The sequence below is a fragment of the Hippichthys cyanospilos genome, chromosome 13, assembly GCF_059441005.1.
Source record: "Hippichthys cyanospilos isolate Australia breed blue-spotted pipefish chromosome 13, RoL_Hcya_1.0, whole genome shotgun sequence".
Lineage (NCBI taxonomy): Eukaryota > Metazoa > Chordata > Actinopteri > Syngnathiformes > Syngnathidae > Hippichthys > Hippichthys cyanospilos.
In genome coordinates, this window is record NC_142381.1 from 15,412,292 (window position 1) to 15,429,150 (window position 16,859).

At 37.9% G+C, this 16,859-nt stretch overlaps 2 protein-coding genes and 1 long non-coding RNA gene across 7 annotated transcripts in view; 1 reads left to right on the top strand and 2 right to left on the bottom strand.

Moving 5' to 3' along the window:
- Nucleotides 1–3,489: 3,489 nt before the first annotated feature.
- LOC148413999 (gap junction beta-1 protein-like) lies at nucleotides 3,490–5,992 on the bottom strand. Its single transcript, XM_088431106.1, has 2 exons — nucleotides 5,855–5,992; nucleotides 3,490–4,500 (listed from the first exon to the last, which is right to left on the bottom strand). The coding sequence occupies exon 2, from the start codon at nucleotides 4,484–4,486 to the stop codon at nucleotides 3,746–3,748; it is 741 nt and encodes a 246-aa protein (XP_088287232.1). The 5' UTR covers nucleotides 4,487–4,500; nucleotides 5,855–5,992; the 3' UTR covers nucleotides 3,490–3,745.
- Nucleotides 5,993–7,670: 1,678 nt separating this feature from the next.
- On the bottom strand, nucleotides 7,671–14,720 carry LOC148414000 (uncharacterized). Its single transcript, XM_088431102.1, has 8 exons — nucleotides 14,360–14,720; nucleotides 13,113–13,245; nucleotides 12,021–13,026; nucleotides 11,711–11,844; nucleotides 10,372–10,529; nucleotides 9,556–9,710; nucleotides 9,068–9,153; nucleotides 7,671–8,791 (listed from the first exon to the last, which is right to left on the bottom strand). Exons 1-8 carry the CDS (start codon nucleotides 14,501–14,503, stop codon nucleotides 8,709–8,711), a joined length of 1,899 nt encoding a protein of 632 aa, XP_088287228.1. The 5' UTR covers nucleotides 14,504–14,720; the 3' UTR covers nucleotides 7,671–8,708.
- Nucleotides 14,313–16,859, top strand: part of LOC148414001 (uncharacterized) — a 163,837-nt gene continuing 161,290 nt past the window's right edge. For 4 of the 5 annotated variants that reach the window (XR_015867579.1, XR_015867580.1, XR_015867578.1 and 1 more), the window contains exons 1-2: nucleotides 14,313–14,557; nucleotides 15,438–15,572. This is a non-coding gene — a long non-coding RNA (uncharacterized LOC148414001). The remainder of the gene's footprint in view (nucleotides 14,558–15,437; nucleotides 15,573–16,859) is intronic. The other variant, XR_015867582.1, reaches the window with a different exon arrangement.

Here is a 16,859-nt window from a genome sequence, read left to right on the forward strand (position 1 = left end):
TTATGATTTGGAGATGAGTTGACTTTTGCATCCTCACAGTGAACTGAGAGGAACCAGAGCGGCAATGATAGGCAATATAAAGGAAACTAGTCCATGATAAGTAATTGTGAAATTTAGATACACTGGCTCCTTGAGAATAGTTAACACAATTTCCTTTGGAAATGAATTTTAAAGTATATTTTAAGTGGGACAGTCAGATTAATTTTGATCAGATAGTTATTTTTAATCATGTTAACCCAGTGCTTCTCAAAATTTTTTTGCACAGCCCCCCCAGGAAAGAGAAAACATTTGTCCTCCTAACCCGCCAAAGTGACTATAAATAAGAAAATGAATACATTTTAAAAAATGTATAAATACACTGTATACCTAAAATTGTATCCTTTCTAACATTAACTAAAGAAAATTGCATTATAAATAAACTTTTAGTTTTTGCAGGGTGTACAGGTTACAGCTTAGTCTAAAACAGAAAAAAAAACTTAATTCATCAAAGCGCCTGAAATAAAAAAAAAATGTCAATTGTTATTTAAACTAGGAACATTTCTGGCCAACTGAACCATTTGATGCTGAAAGAAAACATTAAAACAATAAACACTGATAAATATCAATTGATTTGGAACATTAACACATGAACATCAATACCTTAAACATTTTAACCTGACAAAAGGTATAAAGAATTGTGCTGATTATATTTTTCTTCTTACAGCAAATTAAATTGTTTATAACGCCTGCACAGACTTTGACAATGAGAGCACCACTGCACCACTTTGTGCATTGAATATGCGATTGCACTCTACACGGCAAAAAAGCAAAGTATGCAATGTATCCTGTTTAATAACAACTCTAGTTGAGCCTTTTTCTTGGAAATATTTGGGTGAGATTAAAAAATAATCTATAAATCAATTCATCACAATTTGTAAATAATCTCTCCTTTTTTGAAATCTATTTACATCATTCATTTTAATAAAGTAAACATAAACTGAATGCTGCTCCCATTATTTGGCAACATGGGGGCAGTATAGGACACATAGTCCTGCCTGGACACAATCACATTGCAGCTGGGCTTTCTGCCTCTAACTCAATAGGATTCAAAACTAGGCCTCAAATCCTTTCAGATCATCAGTACAGCACTAATATTAGTCATTCTACACAAAGGATAAATGATACATAAATTGTGAGTACATATTCAGTCTGCATGTTGTTGCTGCAGCATTGATTTTCAATGTGCTGATGATGCACCTAAACATGGATGCTAATTAGCTTTAGCAGTAAGCTAGAGGGCTGAATGGCTAAGCAGTGGGTATTTGAAAAACACATTTCTCTGTGTTATTTTTAATTTAGTAAACAGCTGGAAGCCAATTTGTCTTTGAATAATTTGCCAAGCTGCTGTTATTGTGACATGAGTTGAGTTCATGGCCACCCTTCAGTGCTTTTTAAAGGAAAAAAAGGCCAAACTACTATAATAATGAAAATACTTGACATGAAATCACCAATGGATTTTGTGAAATTTACAGAAAGACAAAAAAAAAAAAAAAAGGCAAACCGTCAATTTCAAGTTTCAAGTCAAGCAAGATGTGGTCTTAAAACTAAGCACCATATTTGATATAAAATTGAATGGATTAGAAAATGTGCAGTCATATTTGAGTAATTGTAAGTAACGGTGTACTTTAGATAAATACACTCTAAATTCAATTGGATTAAAAATAACCCAATTTCGGATTGGACCCAACTTTCTGGGTTTGTAATTTTCAAAACAATGCCCCCAAATGAGTCATTTTGTGTAAGACAACCTGAAAAAAAGAACGTTTGTTCAAATTAGCCCAAATAATGGGTCTGTACTTTTTTGACTGATAATTTTTTTATCTGATTTGAACTGATTTTAGAGTGTAACTCCTGAAGTAATCAAGTACGTAAGTACATTAAATATTAAGGTAATCAATTACTTATGTATATAAGTGAAAAAGTAATTGATTATTTTAGGTACTAAAGTAAGTAGTTTCATTTATTTTTCTTTTATTTTATAATTTTACAACTTTTTCATTCCATTTATTTAGTACCAGCCATTTTTAGACCATCCTTTAGCCAAATACCCTAAAAAAACAGGAAAGAAAAATATATACGTATAAATAATAACCATAGATTGAATGTACAGTATTGACTCCTACATAACGTAAAACTGCGTCTTTGGGGTTGAGTGAATCAATTACAACGAACAAATGTCACTTCTTGTATAGTACTACTGAACTAAAGCAGCTGAGCATAATTAGTGGTTTTAACAGTAGTTTGTAATCCACCAGCGCATGAAAAACAGTATTGGAAACATGCCGTATGATGTTTTCTGGCACTGCTTAAACTATTTCAGTCATGAGCACATGCATGCAACATTTGCCGCAGCACGGTACATCATTACAGAAGGACTTGTCTGTGTTTTGTATGAATGAATAACACTATGCGATTAAATTACAGTTGCATGGTCGCTTTAAGTGCTCATTGAAAACAATGCGGAAGTTTAATTCCTGAAAATTATATTTAGTGTAGTTTTAAAGCCATTGCAACTGTATGAACATTAAATATGGGGAATAAACACATGGATAAAAGAGCTTAAGACAAAGATGTCCAAACTACGGCCCGGGGGCCATTTGTAGCCCGCCATCCACTTTTTTTCGGCCCGCAGCATATGTTAAAAATATATTTTGATAGGAAACTTGATTATTACCTTGTTGAATCAGTTACATGAATTAAAAAAAAATACATGGCCAATTCCATCTTTCCAGTTTTCTGTTAAGCCTTTTGCCCACAATTTCTATTTTCATCGATTTTTTTTATGTTATTTTATTTTTATTTTTACACAAAAATACTTGTTATTGGCTTTATGTAACAAAATATAAAAAGTGTGCACACCATGTTCAAATATCATGTTTTTGTGATGGAAAAGAAACTCCCTAATTTCAAGAGGCCAATTAAAAATAATGAGTTTGCAAAAGTGTTCACACCCCTTATAACTGTGATTCAGAATTAGTCTCACTCATGTTAAATGGGAGTTGGCATGAACCTGCCATCATGCCCTACTGGACCCAAATAAAGTTCGGATGTTCTAGTAAATTTTTCCTGACATGTTTTTTTGTTTGTTTGGTTCTTTAGCAAAGAAAACTTGAATCTGTTGATAACTCCTTCTACATTGACAAATGGTACAAAAACTGACTGCACTCACTGTAAGTATTTTTTTTTCTATACAGTATTTAGAATGAGGACAAATGTGTTCACCCTTCAATTGTTTCATCAAACACATTTTCCATTATCTGCTTCAAAGATTTTTTTTTAGCACATCTCTGTTCACTTGCACATCCCCACTTGAAAGGATTCAAAGGGAAATTTCCGTTGTTACGCAGGTTAAAGGTCACACAATGATAGTGAAAGTTTTCAAATGAAATCAGACGGGGGTATAGACTTTATCGCTGCTACGCCGAAGAATTGATAACAGCAATTCAAATTGTGAATGAGTTTTAATGCAAACAGGCTACCTTCACTTATATTGAAGATATCAGAATACCACTTGTCAGTAAAAACTCAAAAGGAAAAACTGAAAAGTCTAAGATAAAAGATGAAACTATTTTACCATGCAAATAAATAAAACTAGCATAAATACAGTGCAACATGCTCGGTGGATATTTAGTAGTTACAAAGAAAAATGAGGGGCTACACCGCGTGCCCTTCGTTTATCTCCCCGTGTAAAAAAAAAAAAAAGTTATCAGCTGATTGATCTCACTTTGTAGGAAGACAATTTCTGACTCATCCAGTCCATTTTGGACTCTTCCTCAGAGCGGCGAAAAAAACGTTTGCAAGCCCGGCCGATGAGGTAGATCACCTCGGCCAGGTTGAGCAACACACACACTCCGGAAACGGCCAGCATGAAAACTGTGAAGACGGTCTTTTCTGTCGGCCGGGAAACAAAACAGTCCACCGTGTTGGGGCACGGGTACGAATCGCACTTGACCAATCGCACCATCCTGAACCCGGGGTAGATCATGTAGAAGATGTAGAGAAAGGCAACCTCGAAGAGGATTCGGAAGACGATGCTGATCATGTAGGTCCACCAAAGCGCTCCGGTGATGAGGAACTTCTGGTTCTTGATTTGCTCCAGCTCCTTGGGACTGTTGCGTCCCGCTCGCTTTAGCATCTTTTTTTCAATGTGGCGGCGATGGGCCACGTGCATGGCCACGAGAAGCGCCGGGGTGGAGACCAGGATGAGCTGGAGAGCCCATAGGCGGATGTGCGAGATGGGGAAGAACTGGTCGTAGCAGACGCTGTTGCAGCCGGGTTGTTGGGTGTTGCAGGTGAAGCCGGACTTCTCGTCTCCCCACACGCTTTCGGCCGCGACCACCAGGACCAGGATGCGGAAAATGAAGATGACCGAGAGCCAGATGCGGCCGATCCCCGTTGAGTGCCTGTTTACGCCGCTGATCACGGCGTAAAAGGACCCCCAGTTCATTTTCGACTCCAGAGCTGGGAAAAAAAAAAATTGTAAACACAGCTTTCATCGTGGCGTTTATGTTCCCGAAAATTTGGTGAAATCCACAAATTGGAGGGTGATATTTTTCATGCTTTTAGCGCGTTTATAACATACTTTTTGTTGTATTTTATTAAGGCTTATTAAGGCTATATATATATATATATATATATATATATATATATATATATATATATATATATATATATATATATATATATATATATATATATATAATTAATTAATAATATATATAATAATATATATAATAATTATATAATAATATATAATTTAGAAGTAACAAATTTTAGTTTTAGTTATTAGTTTAGCAACACTAGGTTAAGTAGCCCTAACATACTGCACATTACTATAGATAAGAATCTAGTTTTTAGGATTGTCTCGTCTTGCACACCTGCACTTTGTTATTGTACACGTAAAGCGCAGAGGATAGTGAGAAACGCACTTTCGATTCCTTTGTATGTTAAGCACATGTGAAGAAATTGACAATAAACTTGACCTTGACTTCCAAAATGAGTTAGACATTTTTAATAATGACTCACGGAGCTTATTTCACGTTTGCTGTGACCGTGCCTCATCGTCCTGGCGTGCAGGAGACATTGCATGGGAAAATTGATTGCCAAAGACCTACAGTCCCTTAACCAATCAGGACGCAAAACATAAAGCTGGTTCTTCCTTAGCGATGAGGGCGTAGAACACAACGCGGGTTGAAAAAAAAAATGGGGAAAAAAAATCCAAGGAAACGGCGGGGTCACGAAAGGTGAACTGCCTCATAGTGAAGGAACACCATATTCCTGTCGGCGTAACATTTCATAAAAAATCATGCAACACCCTATGGCCATCAAATGTTTCCGTAACTTAAAAAGTCTCATTAGCTTCAAAAGTTAGCATTAGCTTCAAATCTTTACCATTCTTAGCTTGCTGTGCGGGCAGCGTAAGCAGTGCCCGACCCGAAGGTGAGCATCCTAACTGATTCGTTGACGCCGATCGTGCCAGGAACCACGACAGGAAGTTGTGAGTCTTTATAAAAGCAGGGGCGATGGCCTAGCATCGTCACAAGACGAAAAAAGCCAGAGCCAATTGCCAAACATCCGTCGGCCCATGTGATGCGCTTGCTCTGTATTAATAGTCAACTCCCAAACAGACCTACAGCCCAGTTCCAGAAAGACTGCCGATAGATTTCTCCAAGGAGGCAGACGCACGAGCAAAAGAGTTCTTTTGTTTTTGCGGAAGACTCAGTTTCGATTACGGTTCCGATCAAGTTCAAATGTTGGCTATTAGCCACATCACCTGACCTCTCCAAGAGTAACACAAATGATAAGAGCATTTTACCTTCAGCTGTGATGGTACACACAAAGTGTACAAAGTAGGATGAAATGATTTAAAATATTTTTAAGCAAAGCAAAAATACCGTGTTGAGAACACCATGCATCGGGGAAAATGCTAATCATTCCTCCGCCACAAGCCAGTACCCTGCACCGGAGTGGTCATATGGTCTTGTCCAAAGCATTACCATACAATGGCATTCTTTATGGCTCCGCAAAAAGACTCTTTCACATCAAACGCCTCGATTTCCGCCTACCCCCGGGCTTAAGAAGGAATCTGTGTGGACACAACCATGCCGCATTATTTATTGTGCTAGTGAGGGCAGAAAGCTGAAGGCAACCTTTGACCTGAGTTGTTGTCACTGACAGGTTGCACGTGTCAAGATGACGCATGAACTCTTCAACTCAAGACAACAATGTGGAAGAAATACTGTGAACAGAGCCAGTCAAAAGTTGGGAAACACCTTTAACCCTTGTACTATATATTGCATTTTTCCCCTAATTTTGTAAATGCATTTAAAGGCGTGAGAAGTCATTTGAATATTTTTTTTCCTTCAACCACTAAAATCGTTCAGTTGTATTAGTTCTATCCATACATATCTAGGCTGAATTTATTAACACCCATAAAAAAAAATTGAAAAATAGTATGGTCTGTCTTTATACTCTTATGTGTTGAGAATTTAAGGCATAGCCATTAACTGGTCTTTATCGCCACCTACTGTCTTGAGGTGAAACACAAGTCAACAAAGAATTTTCTGTTTGCTCACAGTTTGACCGCCGTTCAATGGAATGTTGCAAAAATCGTAGAAAAATCCTATTAAAATGCATCTCAAAAACTATTATAATGGTTTTATATGGTCCACAAATTGGACAATGATTACTTTTTGTAAATCTCGGACGTTCTGCTGCATTCACATGCAGAATTGCTGCATTTTTAAATTTTACATGTTTTAATCATCTGCTGGAAATTTCAGCACACTAGTGTTTTTTTTCCCCATTGATTCTTTTATGATGTCATAAAAAAAAATCAAAGAAATTTCCATGTGAAAAATAATGCACAAGGGTGAAATTCACGTTTTCAAATACATTAAGAGGTTAAGAAATTCAAGTGATTAAATTGAAAATGCTTAAATTTCAGATTCATTTCAGACTGTAAAACATCAGCCACATCACAAAGCTGTCCGATAAAACACAAGGATGTACAAAGTTGTTCTCTTGGCAAAAGGTGCCAGGAAAGAGAAAACATCCACCCTGGCGGGAAAAAAAAAAGGCAATTTGAAGGTGTTTTCAAACTTTTGACTGGCACTGTATACTCAGTGACAATTTTCCAACTTTAGTTATCTTTTCTTTATAATGTGAGCTTAATACGTTTTTGTACTTAACTCATTCACTGCCATTGGCGGCTATAGAGGTCTAAAATACTTTTTTTTTTTCCTGGGGTGGCAATGACCGAGTTAATTACTCTTCCTGTGGATGATGCTTTACAAGCAGGAATAGCTTTCAGAACCAAGTTGTGTATTTTCAAGTTAATGATGTAAATTTTGGGTTTTCCAAATATTTGACTGGTACTGTGCAGTTCATTTTCCATGATCCCGTTACTTCTGTATTCTAGGTATTGTTGATCCCTGCTGGCATCCATCGAAGAATAAAGATTCATTACTTGTAGATAAGCAATAATACTGCCATCACATAAAATGCCATTTTAAGGAGGAACGTTTAACCCATTCACTGCTATTGATGGCTAGAGACGTCAAAAATACATTTTTAGTGAGCGGGCGGTGAATGAGTTTAACGGTAGACAGAATGACTTTTTGTCATTGTTTTGCAGTCTTAAACAAGAACATTTATTCATCACAACACAAAACCACAATTCTTCTACTGTAATGCAATATACAAGTACAAGAACGATCTTGAATCTGACACTGAAAAACCTACGGCCTGAGTAGGTGGGTAACATGATGTACTTATGTCTTTATAGTTTGAAATCCTGTATTCGACTTGAGCATGAAATAAGCACGCTTCTTTGCACATTTGCTGGGCCTCAATCAACATTGAAATAAACTAAAAAGGTTATTTGAAATAAAATAGTACAATATAATAATGACAACAACCGTAGTAATAAACACACAGAATTAGTAGTTGCAATTTGTTATGGGCCATAGGTGTCAAACTCCAGTCCTCAAGGGCCGGGATCTTGCATGTTTTTGACGTTTCAATTGCAGACACACCTGATTCAAATGAATAAGTCCCATTTCAAGCTCCTGCTTAGCTTGCTGATGAGCTAATCATTTGAATCAGGTATGTTGGGGAGAGACATCTGGAGAACATGAAGGATACTGGCCCTCGTGGACTGAAGTGTGACAACCCGCATTATAGGCTAATACACAAAACTACACACAGACTTTTTGATCCTTCCGCAAAGCATCATTATCACAAATTTTAAGACATTGCAGCTTCGGTTCTTTTGGGCCACTTACCTGCATGTTTTAGATGTCTCCCTTTTTGAAAACACCTGAATCAAATGATCATCTTGTCAGGCAAGCTCTGCAGAAGTCTAACATTCCTAATCATTGCATTTGATTCTTGTGTTTTGGTGGAGGGAAACATCTAAAACATGCACAATAGTGGGCCGATGCTTTTTGGCCACTGTCCTACATGTGTGAATTGTCTCCCTTCTTCGAGCACACCTGATTCAAATGCTCAGCTCATCGGCAAGCTCTATAGATGCCCGGCGACAATACTGATAGGTTCCTTTCAACCAGCTGTGTTGAAGGAGGGAAACATTCAAAACATGCATGATAGTGCCCCATGAGGACCGAAATTGGACATCAATGTTGTTGTTGACGTTCCCTTTCTGTCGGCTAATTTTTCTGCTGAGTGTAGCATGAGATGAGGTACTTCTCCCAATCAGAATTCTGTTTTCTCAGTTGTTCTTGAACACGGTCTGAAAAGTAAAGGACATAATTACAAGCTGCTCATTATTCGCACATTAATGTAAATTAATGTAATTTTTATGTATCAGCTGTTCAACTGTTGGTAAATATAGCTTACGGAAGAGCATATATATATATATATATATATATATATATATATATATATATATATTTTTTTTTGTAGTTTAAAGATTTGCCATCAGCTGTTAGTCAACGTTGACTCGACTTTCAATCACAATTGCATGCAGACGACCGGTAGAGATAGAATCGCAAATCCAACTCCTTACTGTTTTTTGGTAAACTAATATTCTTCAGTTTGCTGTGTTTCGCGTGTCCGTTTTGGGCAAGGCGTATAGACAATGGCGGCCCCCTCCTGCAACGCACAAATGACACAGATCCCTTACATTCTTTAGTCAACAAGAAAAGTTATCTGTTTATCACTTGCATGAACATTTAAAGTATGGGTCAAAAGTTTGGAAACACCTCATACGTTTTCTTTACTATCTACTCTTGCGTCAATAGCAAGTCCAGCTCCATACATACACAGGCATATGGTCTTGTAGTTCACTAAAAAAATACCCTACAAAATAGAATACTCTGGTATTACTTTATATGCAGTATTGCTTAATGAAAGACTTTGCACAGTACTGTAGACACATCATCAGGAAAAAGTTAGACTATGTCAACAAAACTTTATGAGGTTTTCCATTCATTTAGAAACCAGATAATCATATGCTTTTAATTGATTAACTGGCCTCTTTTCACAGGCAAGTACCTCATAGCTGAAAGCTTTCCTTTTTCCAAGAAAAGCTCGACTGACACGGCGGGCCCGTGTGTGTAAATTCTGGCATAGAACATCCGGTTATGGACCATCGCTCGAAACCAATCCACTGCTTCCTCGGACCAGTCCGTCCCATTTATAGGGATTACCTAATGGGAGAGAATAGACAAAACATATGGAGAGATATTTTAAAAATAATAAAAAAAGTTTCCTTTCTTGGTAGACGTCTTTGGCAAGGGGGATGAGTGTGACTAATCGTGTGAAGAAAATGCAAATAATTATCAACAGTGTCTGTTAGTAACTTATTGACGTGTTTCTCCTCCGCCAAAACTTAGTACAGAAATATAATTGATGCTGCTTCCTCAGATGTCTCCTGGATGAGATAGGAGCTCCGCTTTTTCATTTCTATTTTCTTGGCCATTAAATAAGCAATCCGACGGCACAGACCCAACGATCTGGCGCGAGGGGGGACGACAAGGTCATAATCGCTAGACGATGTTGAGGCTGTCATTTTGCAAGCTGTTCTGCCTGCTGAGCCTCCGCCCTCAGCATGTGGGACATAAAGCGGAGCAGATTGAGCATCAGCAAATTAACTTTCATCTGAGACGCCGTTGGTCGCAAAAAAGTGATTGCGGCCTTATTTTACGCCTCGGCGCTGTTGATGGAACCACATGTCGAAATAACGTCGATCAGTATCGGTTCAACACATGTGTCCCCGAAACGGTCTTGGCGCTTTTGATGATCTTCCATTCATGTGGAACATCACCAAGGCGATGTTGCTGCTGAAATGATTAAAAAGAAGCTACTCACATTTGCCATTGAGACTTGCAGGGACTGGAGCGGCAAGTTGCACATTCCTGGGCTCAGCTCGTTGAGGTTACGCAGCGACACGCAGGCCGTGTCGCCGTGATCGAGCCTCCTCACTTCCACCTTGATGGAAGTTTCCTGGACGCCGTCGCTGGCTTCATCTTATGGCAAACAGTCGGAATACATAAAGGGGTCCATCACCCCCAAGAAGCAAGTGAGATTCTCATGCGCTGCAGTATATTTTCTTTTCAAATTAAGAATAAATTAAATGAAAACATGAATCGACTTATTGCTAAGTTGCGTTATAGTGACTCCTTTGTGAGTATTTTGTTACGTATTATATGGATGGTCGTTGTCATTTAAAGGCACATTTTTTTTATCAGACGAGACAGAAAGAAAACATGATGCTGCACGATCTATTTTCTGGAGTTGCTGAATAAAATACAGCCTGCGTTACTACTACAAACGTAGTTCCGTAAGTTTAAGAAATCATGCATAATTTTCAACGATTTTTGTTTATCCAGAAATGTTTTGTGCCGGTTATTGGCTGAAATAATAGTTCACAGGTGATACTACACATCATTGAAAAAAAAACATTGAAAACCACTGGTCTAATGCGTGGCAAAAAAACACATGAATGCTTTGTCGCGCGCCATGACTTTATATATTTACTCATTTTGTTGTTTGAGTCATGATGGAACTGTTTCCTCATATCCCAGTTAAAAAAATGATCATCTTAGGTAATTTCACCAAGAGGTAGCCTCCTTTTTCCCCCCATCCAAAACAGTTTGAAAAGAAAGTTTTAAATAAAAAAACTTCCATGTACCATCTTTCTGCGTAAATATCTGATCTTACAATCTGACAAACATTTTTTTTTTTGTATGTTACGTTTTTAAAACGCACAGTTCAGTACTTTAAAAGAACGGTTTGGACGGTTTGTTTGTGACACGTTCCTGATAGCTACTATTTAATTCTGGCATTTTAGTAAGCTATGATTTCAGATCAGTGTCTTTTATTGCCTGAAAATGTTGCATCTGATCTAGTTTTTATTTAATCAAATCTTTAAATCAGTGTTTGTTGGTATTAATAGTACGCAAAAAAATCGATTGCCACACGCACGCCAAAAAAAAAAAAAAAAAGTTGACCAGCCTTTGCCCCTAACTCCTCATTGTGAATTTTGAATGTACTCCTAATTTTGTGAAATATTTTGAGCAAGCGTGAAATTTGCCATGTAGATAAAGCTTCCTGTCTTTCCTTGCAGGCCGCACAGAGTGCCAGTGGAGCGGCGTTACCTGTACAAAACTTCTCCAGGAAAAAAAATAAATAAAAAAAAGGGACTCACCTTTGCTTACGCCACATATTTTGGTCACCTGAGCCCTGCACCATTGTTCTTGCTTTGGGAAGCGGGCGATTACATGGGCTCCGATGTCTGGAATGCAGTTCTGCTCAGCATATGAACTACTGGGTTCCCAGCTGCTTCAACATGAAAAAACAAAAAGGTAATAGCAATCAAAAACACGTGGAATATTAAAATACAAAGAACTGTAATGAACAATAAGAATAAGCGCCGCGTAAGTTCTGAAAATGTGATTAAGAAATCAGCGAGGGCTGTAAAAAGTTGAGAAAAAGCAGATGGTGATGAAATAACGTACCCAGTAAAAAGCGCCTGTAGCTTAGTGATGGAGTCAACATGCTGGATGTAGAAGTTGCTTGGACTCACGATATGAGACACAACAACTTCGGGTTCCTCAAACCTTCGCACTTGGAACTCGGGAATGGTTGCTAACTCACTTTGGGGCTTTTTGGAAGAATTGGTTTTAGTCAGACAAGCCTCGTCCCTGTCAGACTTTTCATTTTGGCAATCTTTGTTTTCCGGGCATCGGTTGACGTTTTCCAGGGCTTCCTCTGCTGTGACAATTGTCTCAACGTCGCAGAAATCCCACAATTCAGTCTCGGTTGCAATCACGCAAGCGTATGTGAGGGAGCCATTTGACTGGACCCGTTTGAGCCTGAAAACAGGAGCGTGGTTGACTGCATCTGCGTGGACCACTTTTGGACTCTTGATCCCGATCTTCTCATGTGACGTGTGTCTGAAAGCAGAAGCTTCACCTTGTTTTTTCACAGATGGCTGCGCAAGGAAAAAGCCCGGCGACGAGCCGAAAGTTCTGACATTTGCTTTTAGGAATTGCAGCAGTTGGGTGGTAGTTTGCTTTTTGCGTTGCATACCCAAAACGTCTTCAGGCCCCCAAATAATCTTGGGAAGTGGCTCCTTGTTGAGCTTTGGGCTCTGAACGGGGGCAGCGGGAACAACTTCAGTTTCTTGTTGACGTTTCTCCTCATCATGAATATCTTTTTCTTGTGCTTTAGCCTTATGGCTCAAAGACAGGTTGACAGTATTGTCAAAGCAGGTTTCAGCAGGCGTTTTATCCATCTGTAGTGCTGGGAGCTGGCGGGTCAGGAATCCTGTCAACCACTGAAAGCCTTGTCTGGCTCTCTGAGCCTTCACTAGTTTGTCTATGGAGGTGGCCACGATGGAGTTTTGCAACATAAATCCAAATCTGAGTGCATCTGCACACAGCATCCCTCTGACTCCTACTTGTTGGCATATGTTTGTTGTTACTCCGTTTTTGCTGAAAGGGTGCAGACACATTTTAGGCTCTGTCAGAAGGCAAGGAAAGAAAGTAATTGGATTAACCAAGCTGAGAAAGACATTTAGCTATTCATTATTTTTTTTTTTGACTTACCGAACGTTAAGTCCTTTACTAGATCTGAAATCTTGTCTATTAATTTACATCTTTCATCTAAAGCCTTGGAGATATCATTGTAAATACTTGTTGAAAAAGATGACATCAGGAAAACTTTGATATCCTCATACACCTTCACAGAAGACAAATGAAACTGTTAGCAAATTGACTTTGGTGAAACAGCATTTTAGCCATGCTATTGTCACAATCATTTGTATTTTTAATTTTGTTTGATACTATTTTGGGGCACAGTTGATTGACCTTTTCTAGGATTGTTCCGAAACCATATTTTGGCCCTTGATACTGATTTGAATACATGGTTGATTCTGTACTGATAACACATCATCTTCATTCTGTACTGATAACACCTCACCAGTATTTCTTTCTCCCTTCAATGGTTAAAAAAAACAAACAAAACAAAACAAAAAACACATTTTGACATAGGAAAACAAAAAGAAAAAATATAGATGCCTACATGGCGAGGGTGACTGACAATCAAAGTGGGAACATGGCATTAACAAGATATTAGCAAGTACTCGCAGATACCGATATGACCATTTTAATGCTGTATCGTGGCTCCCCCAATTCCAGCATTGGCATCAAAACAGCAACAATTATTACATCTTTGATTCCAGTTTCATGTTTACTGGCAGTCCTGCATTGATTCAAATCTCCACGTCTGCCTCTATTTGTTTTCGCTTTTATTTTATCCATGACAACAGTAGAACTTTTGTGAATATGGCATGGTTAAGAAGCTGATAAGAAAGTTTGATGTGAAAATATTTGTTTAACAAGACACTATCCAAAATACTTTGACTTTGGCGATAGTGGCGCCAGAATTTACTTGGTATTGATTGTTAACAAATCTATTGCAGAACTGTATGGGCAGTTACGAGTCCTATAAAGTGTCCATAACATTGTGTCTTTTATTTTTTTGTTGCAGCAGTTGCACAGGCACCGTATGATGATGTATTGGTTGACCTATTATTTCATTCGAACTATTTTTAAACACACTCTAGGATAAATGTTCAAAAAGTTCATTGAGTTTACACGGGTGCGTTACCGTTGTCATTTATGGGGAAAACTCGAAAAATCAACATCGAGAATGAGCTTTAAGAATTAAGTATTACATCAAATATATTCATTCACGAAATTAAGGTAGAAACATAACCGTCATTTTAATATGTGTTGATTGGAGGCCACCTGTTTCTTTCTCAAGATGTCCTACAGTCTCGTCATTACTTCACCTTGTTCGTGAGGATGCGAAGGTCTTTTTCCAGTTTGCTTCGAGCAGCTTCAAGCAGTAAAACTTTTAAAACTATCTGAAGTTGATTTGAAGCGTGGAAATGAGGCTGCAGTATCTGAGGCGTCATTGCATGTGAGGAGTGCATGCTCTTCTAGATTGGCGTTTGGTTGAGGACTACCGAGATTGGCCGAACACAGAGGTAAGATTGAATATAGTCGGCAAAAGCGCCTATATGTTTCAGGGTCGTTTTGCAGAGGACATAATCTTGCCTTTTTCTCTCTCATCGGTTAAAATTGATGTAAAATACCGTCGACGTCGACACCTGCAAACAATCAAAGGCATGCAGTACTGTATAACGCCCGTTTACCATGTTAACCGACATTGCCAGGAGCTAGCTAGATGTCATGTAGCATTAGCTCGGTTGAAATCAACAGGAACGATTTTTTTTCTAAAATGTTTTTTTTTTTTTTAGTCATTGTTTTTTGTTTTATTTTTATTTTTTTGATTATCTTATCTGGGCGCATATTTTATATTTCAAAAAATGCAGCAGAGTACCCAAATCAAAAAAGTATTAAAAAAAAATAAATAATGACTCGTAAATTTACTTGGGCAAAATATGGGCCTTTTTAGTCAGGTATAAATGTATTTTATTGCTGTCTACGGAGGTGGTCAACGACTTGTTACCGTAATGCACAGTATAGGCCAAGGGTGGGCAAACCTTGACTCGAGGGCAGCAAAGGGTTCTAAAATTTGACAAAATGGCCAGTCCAGGAGCTGATGAAGTGTGGTTCATTGACCTCATAAGAAAAAAAAAAAGCAAAATGAACACAGTTTTTTTTTTTTTTTTAATATATCTATTGCAACAGTAACTATTTTCAAAAACTGATATTTCCGCAAGGCTTCACATTAATATTATCACTCCTCCTGATGAATAATATCGTCAGGTTTTGCAGGCCAGATTTAAAAGTCAAAGAGCTGCATGTGGCCCCCACGCCGTCGTTTGCCAATGCATGGTATAGACAATCAATGGATTGACTTTATTTTTATGAATAGAAGCTGGTCTTCTGTTGTGTTTGCAGCATGGCTCGTGGTATAATGGTCGTCCCCCAGCTGAGAGGCTGTGGGTTCGATCCCCCAACCAGCAAGACCATGTTGAAGTGTCCTTGAGCAAGACACTGAACCCCCAATTGCTGCTGATGCTTCATCATTAGGAGGTAAATGACGAGTTAGTGTCAAGCGCTTTGAGTACCTAAGGTAGAAAAGCGCTATATAAGTGAAAGTCCATTTACCATTTGTGTTCGGTCGCGTCATATTCAAAAAATAAAATAATCAAATTTGCCTGTTTTATATTCTGTAGATCTCTTCTGAATGTGCAAAGAGATACATGAACTATCTGCATCTAAACAAGTAAAATCATTTCTCTTCTTAAAACATATAATTCAAGTTTATAAGCAAAATAGATTCCATCACTTTTAGCTGTGTGACACGGTACAAAATATGGAAATATTACATGAATTATTCCAAAATACTGTATTTGCTTAATAAACTGATCAGCTCATAACAGATTGCTGCTGTTCTGAATGTCAGCCTTACATTTTCTGGTGTGTCTTTATCTGGTCTCTGACAACCTTAATACCTTGTAAAAGTACAACTCTTTGCCGTATAGAAATATATTTAATCACGGGTTTTAAAACAAACAAACAAACACTGAAATATACAGTATAAAAATATCCAAATGATTGATTGATTTGATTTGATTTTGATCCACTTGTTCGGACACCTGTTCTCTTTTGCACTGTATTTTTTAAATATTTTTTTCTTGTTAAGAAAAGAAGCCAAGACAAATCATATATCAACTTTTTATACTGTTAATGTGACCTAACCTGTATAATTCAATTGATAATGCAAAATACAGTATTTCAAAGTAGGTTAAAAAAAAAAAAACCTAGATGAAAGAACTTTGTCCTCTTATTGGGATGCATTACTATGACATTTTGAACATATGAGAATGATGATGAAACAATCCTCGTGGATTCACAAAGAGATTTTGAGCATGCTCTCATCAAGGTTCATCTAAGATCGCAAACGTTTACCTGTACTGCTCATTGCAAGGAATTTTCCGCACGTTCAAACCTTAAGCACCACCTTTTAACACTGAATTGCAAACACTGGCGAACGTAGAAATTGTCATATTTGCGACAGTTAAGATTAACTCTGAACACTATGGCTACCAAATATGAACAATGACAAAACATAAAATGCTTGCAACTCAGTGTTGCGTTCAATGTTCAAAATTTCCTTGGGACAAGAGCAATACAGACAAATGTTTTGCAACCTTGGATGAGCCTTGATGACCTCTTAAGTGCCTCTAACTTCACAAACACTCACCAAAGTTGTTCCCTCAGCGGGATAGGGCTTAAGATAATGTGGTAAAAAGTGGATTTGGCTGTATTCAGATTGTATTAACCTTACATCATTTACAGTAATCTATCTGCCTGAGC

Bases quoted from the DNA above. Each gene is read 5' to 3' on its own strand.
- LOC148414000 (XM_088431102.1), bottom strand. From the start codon at position 14,503: ATGCACTCCTCACATGCAATGACGCCTCAGATACTGCAGCCTCATTTC. The intron at 13,246-14,359 runs GTGAAGTAATGA...TCTTCTGTGAAG, and splicing joins TTCGCATCCTCACGAACAAG to GTGTATGAGGATATCAAAGT. The intron at 9,711-10,371 runs GTGAGTAGCTTC...CTCTCCCATTAG, and splicing joins TGCAAGTCTCAATGGCAAAT to GTAATCCCTATAAATGGGAC.
- LOC148413999 (XM_088431106.1), bottom strand. From the start codon at position 4,486: ATGAACTGGGGGTCCTTTTACGCCGTGATCAGCGGCGTAAACAGGCAC.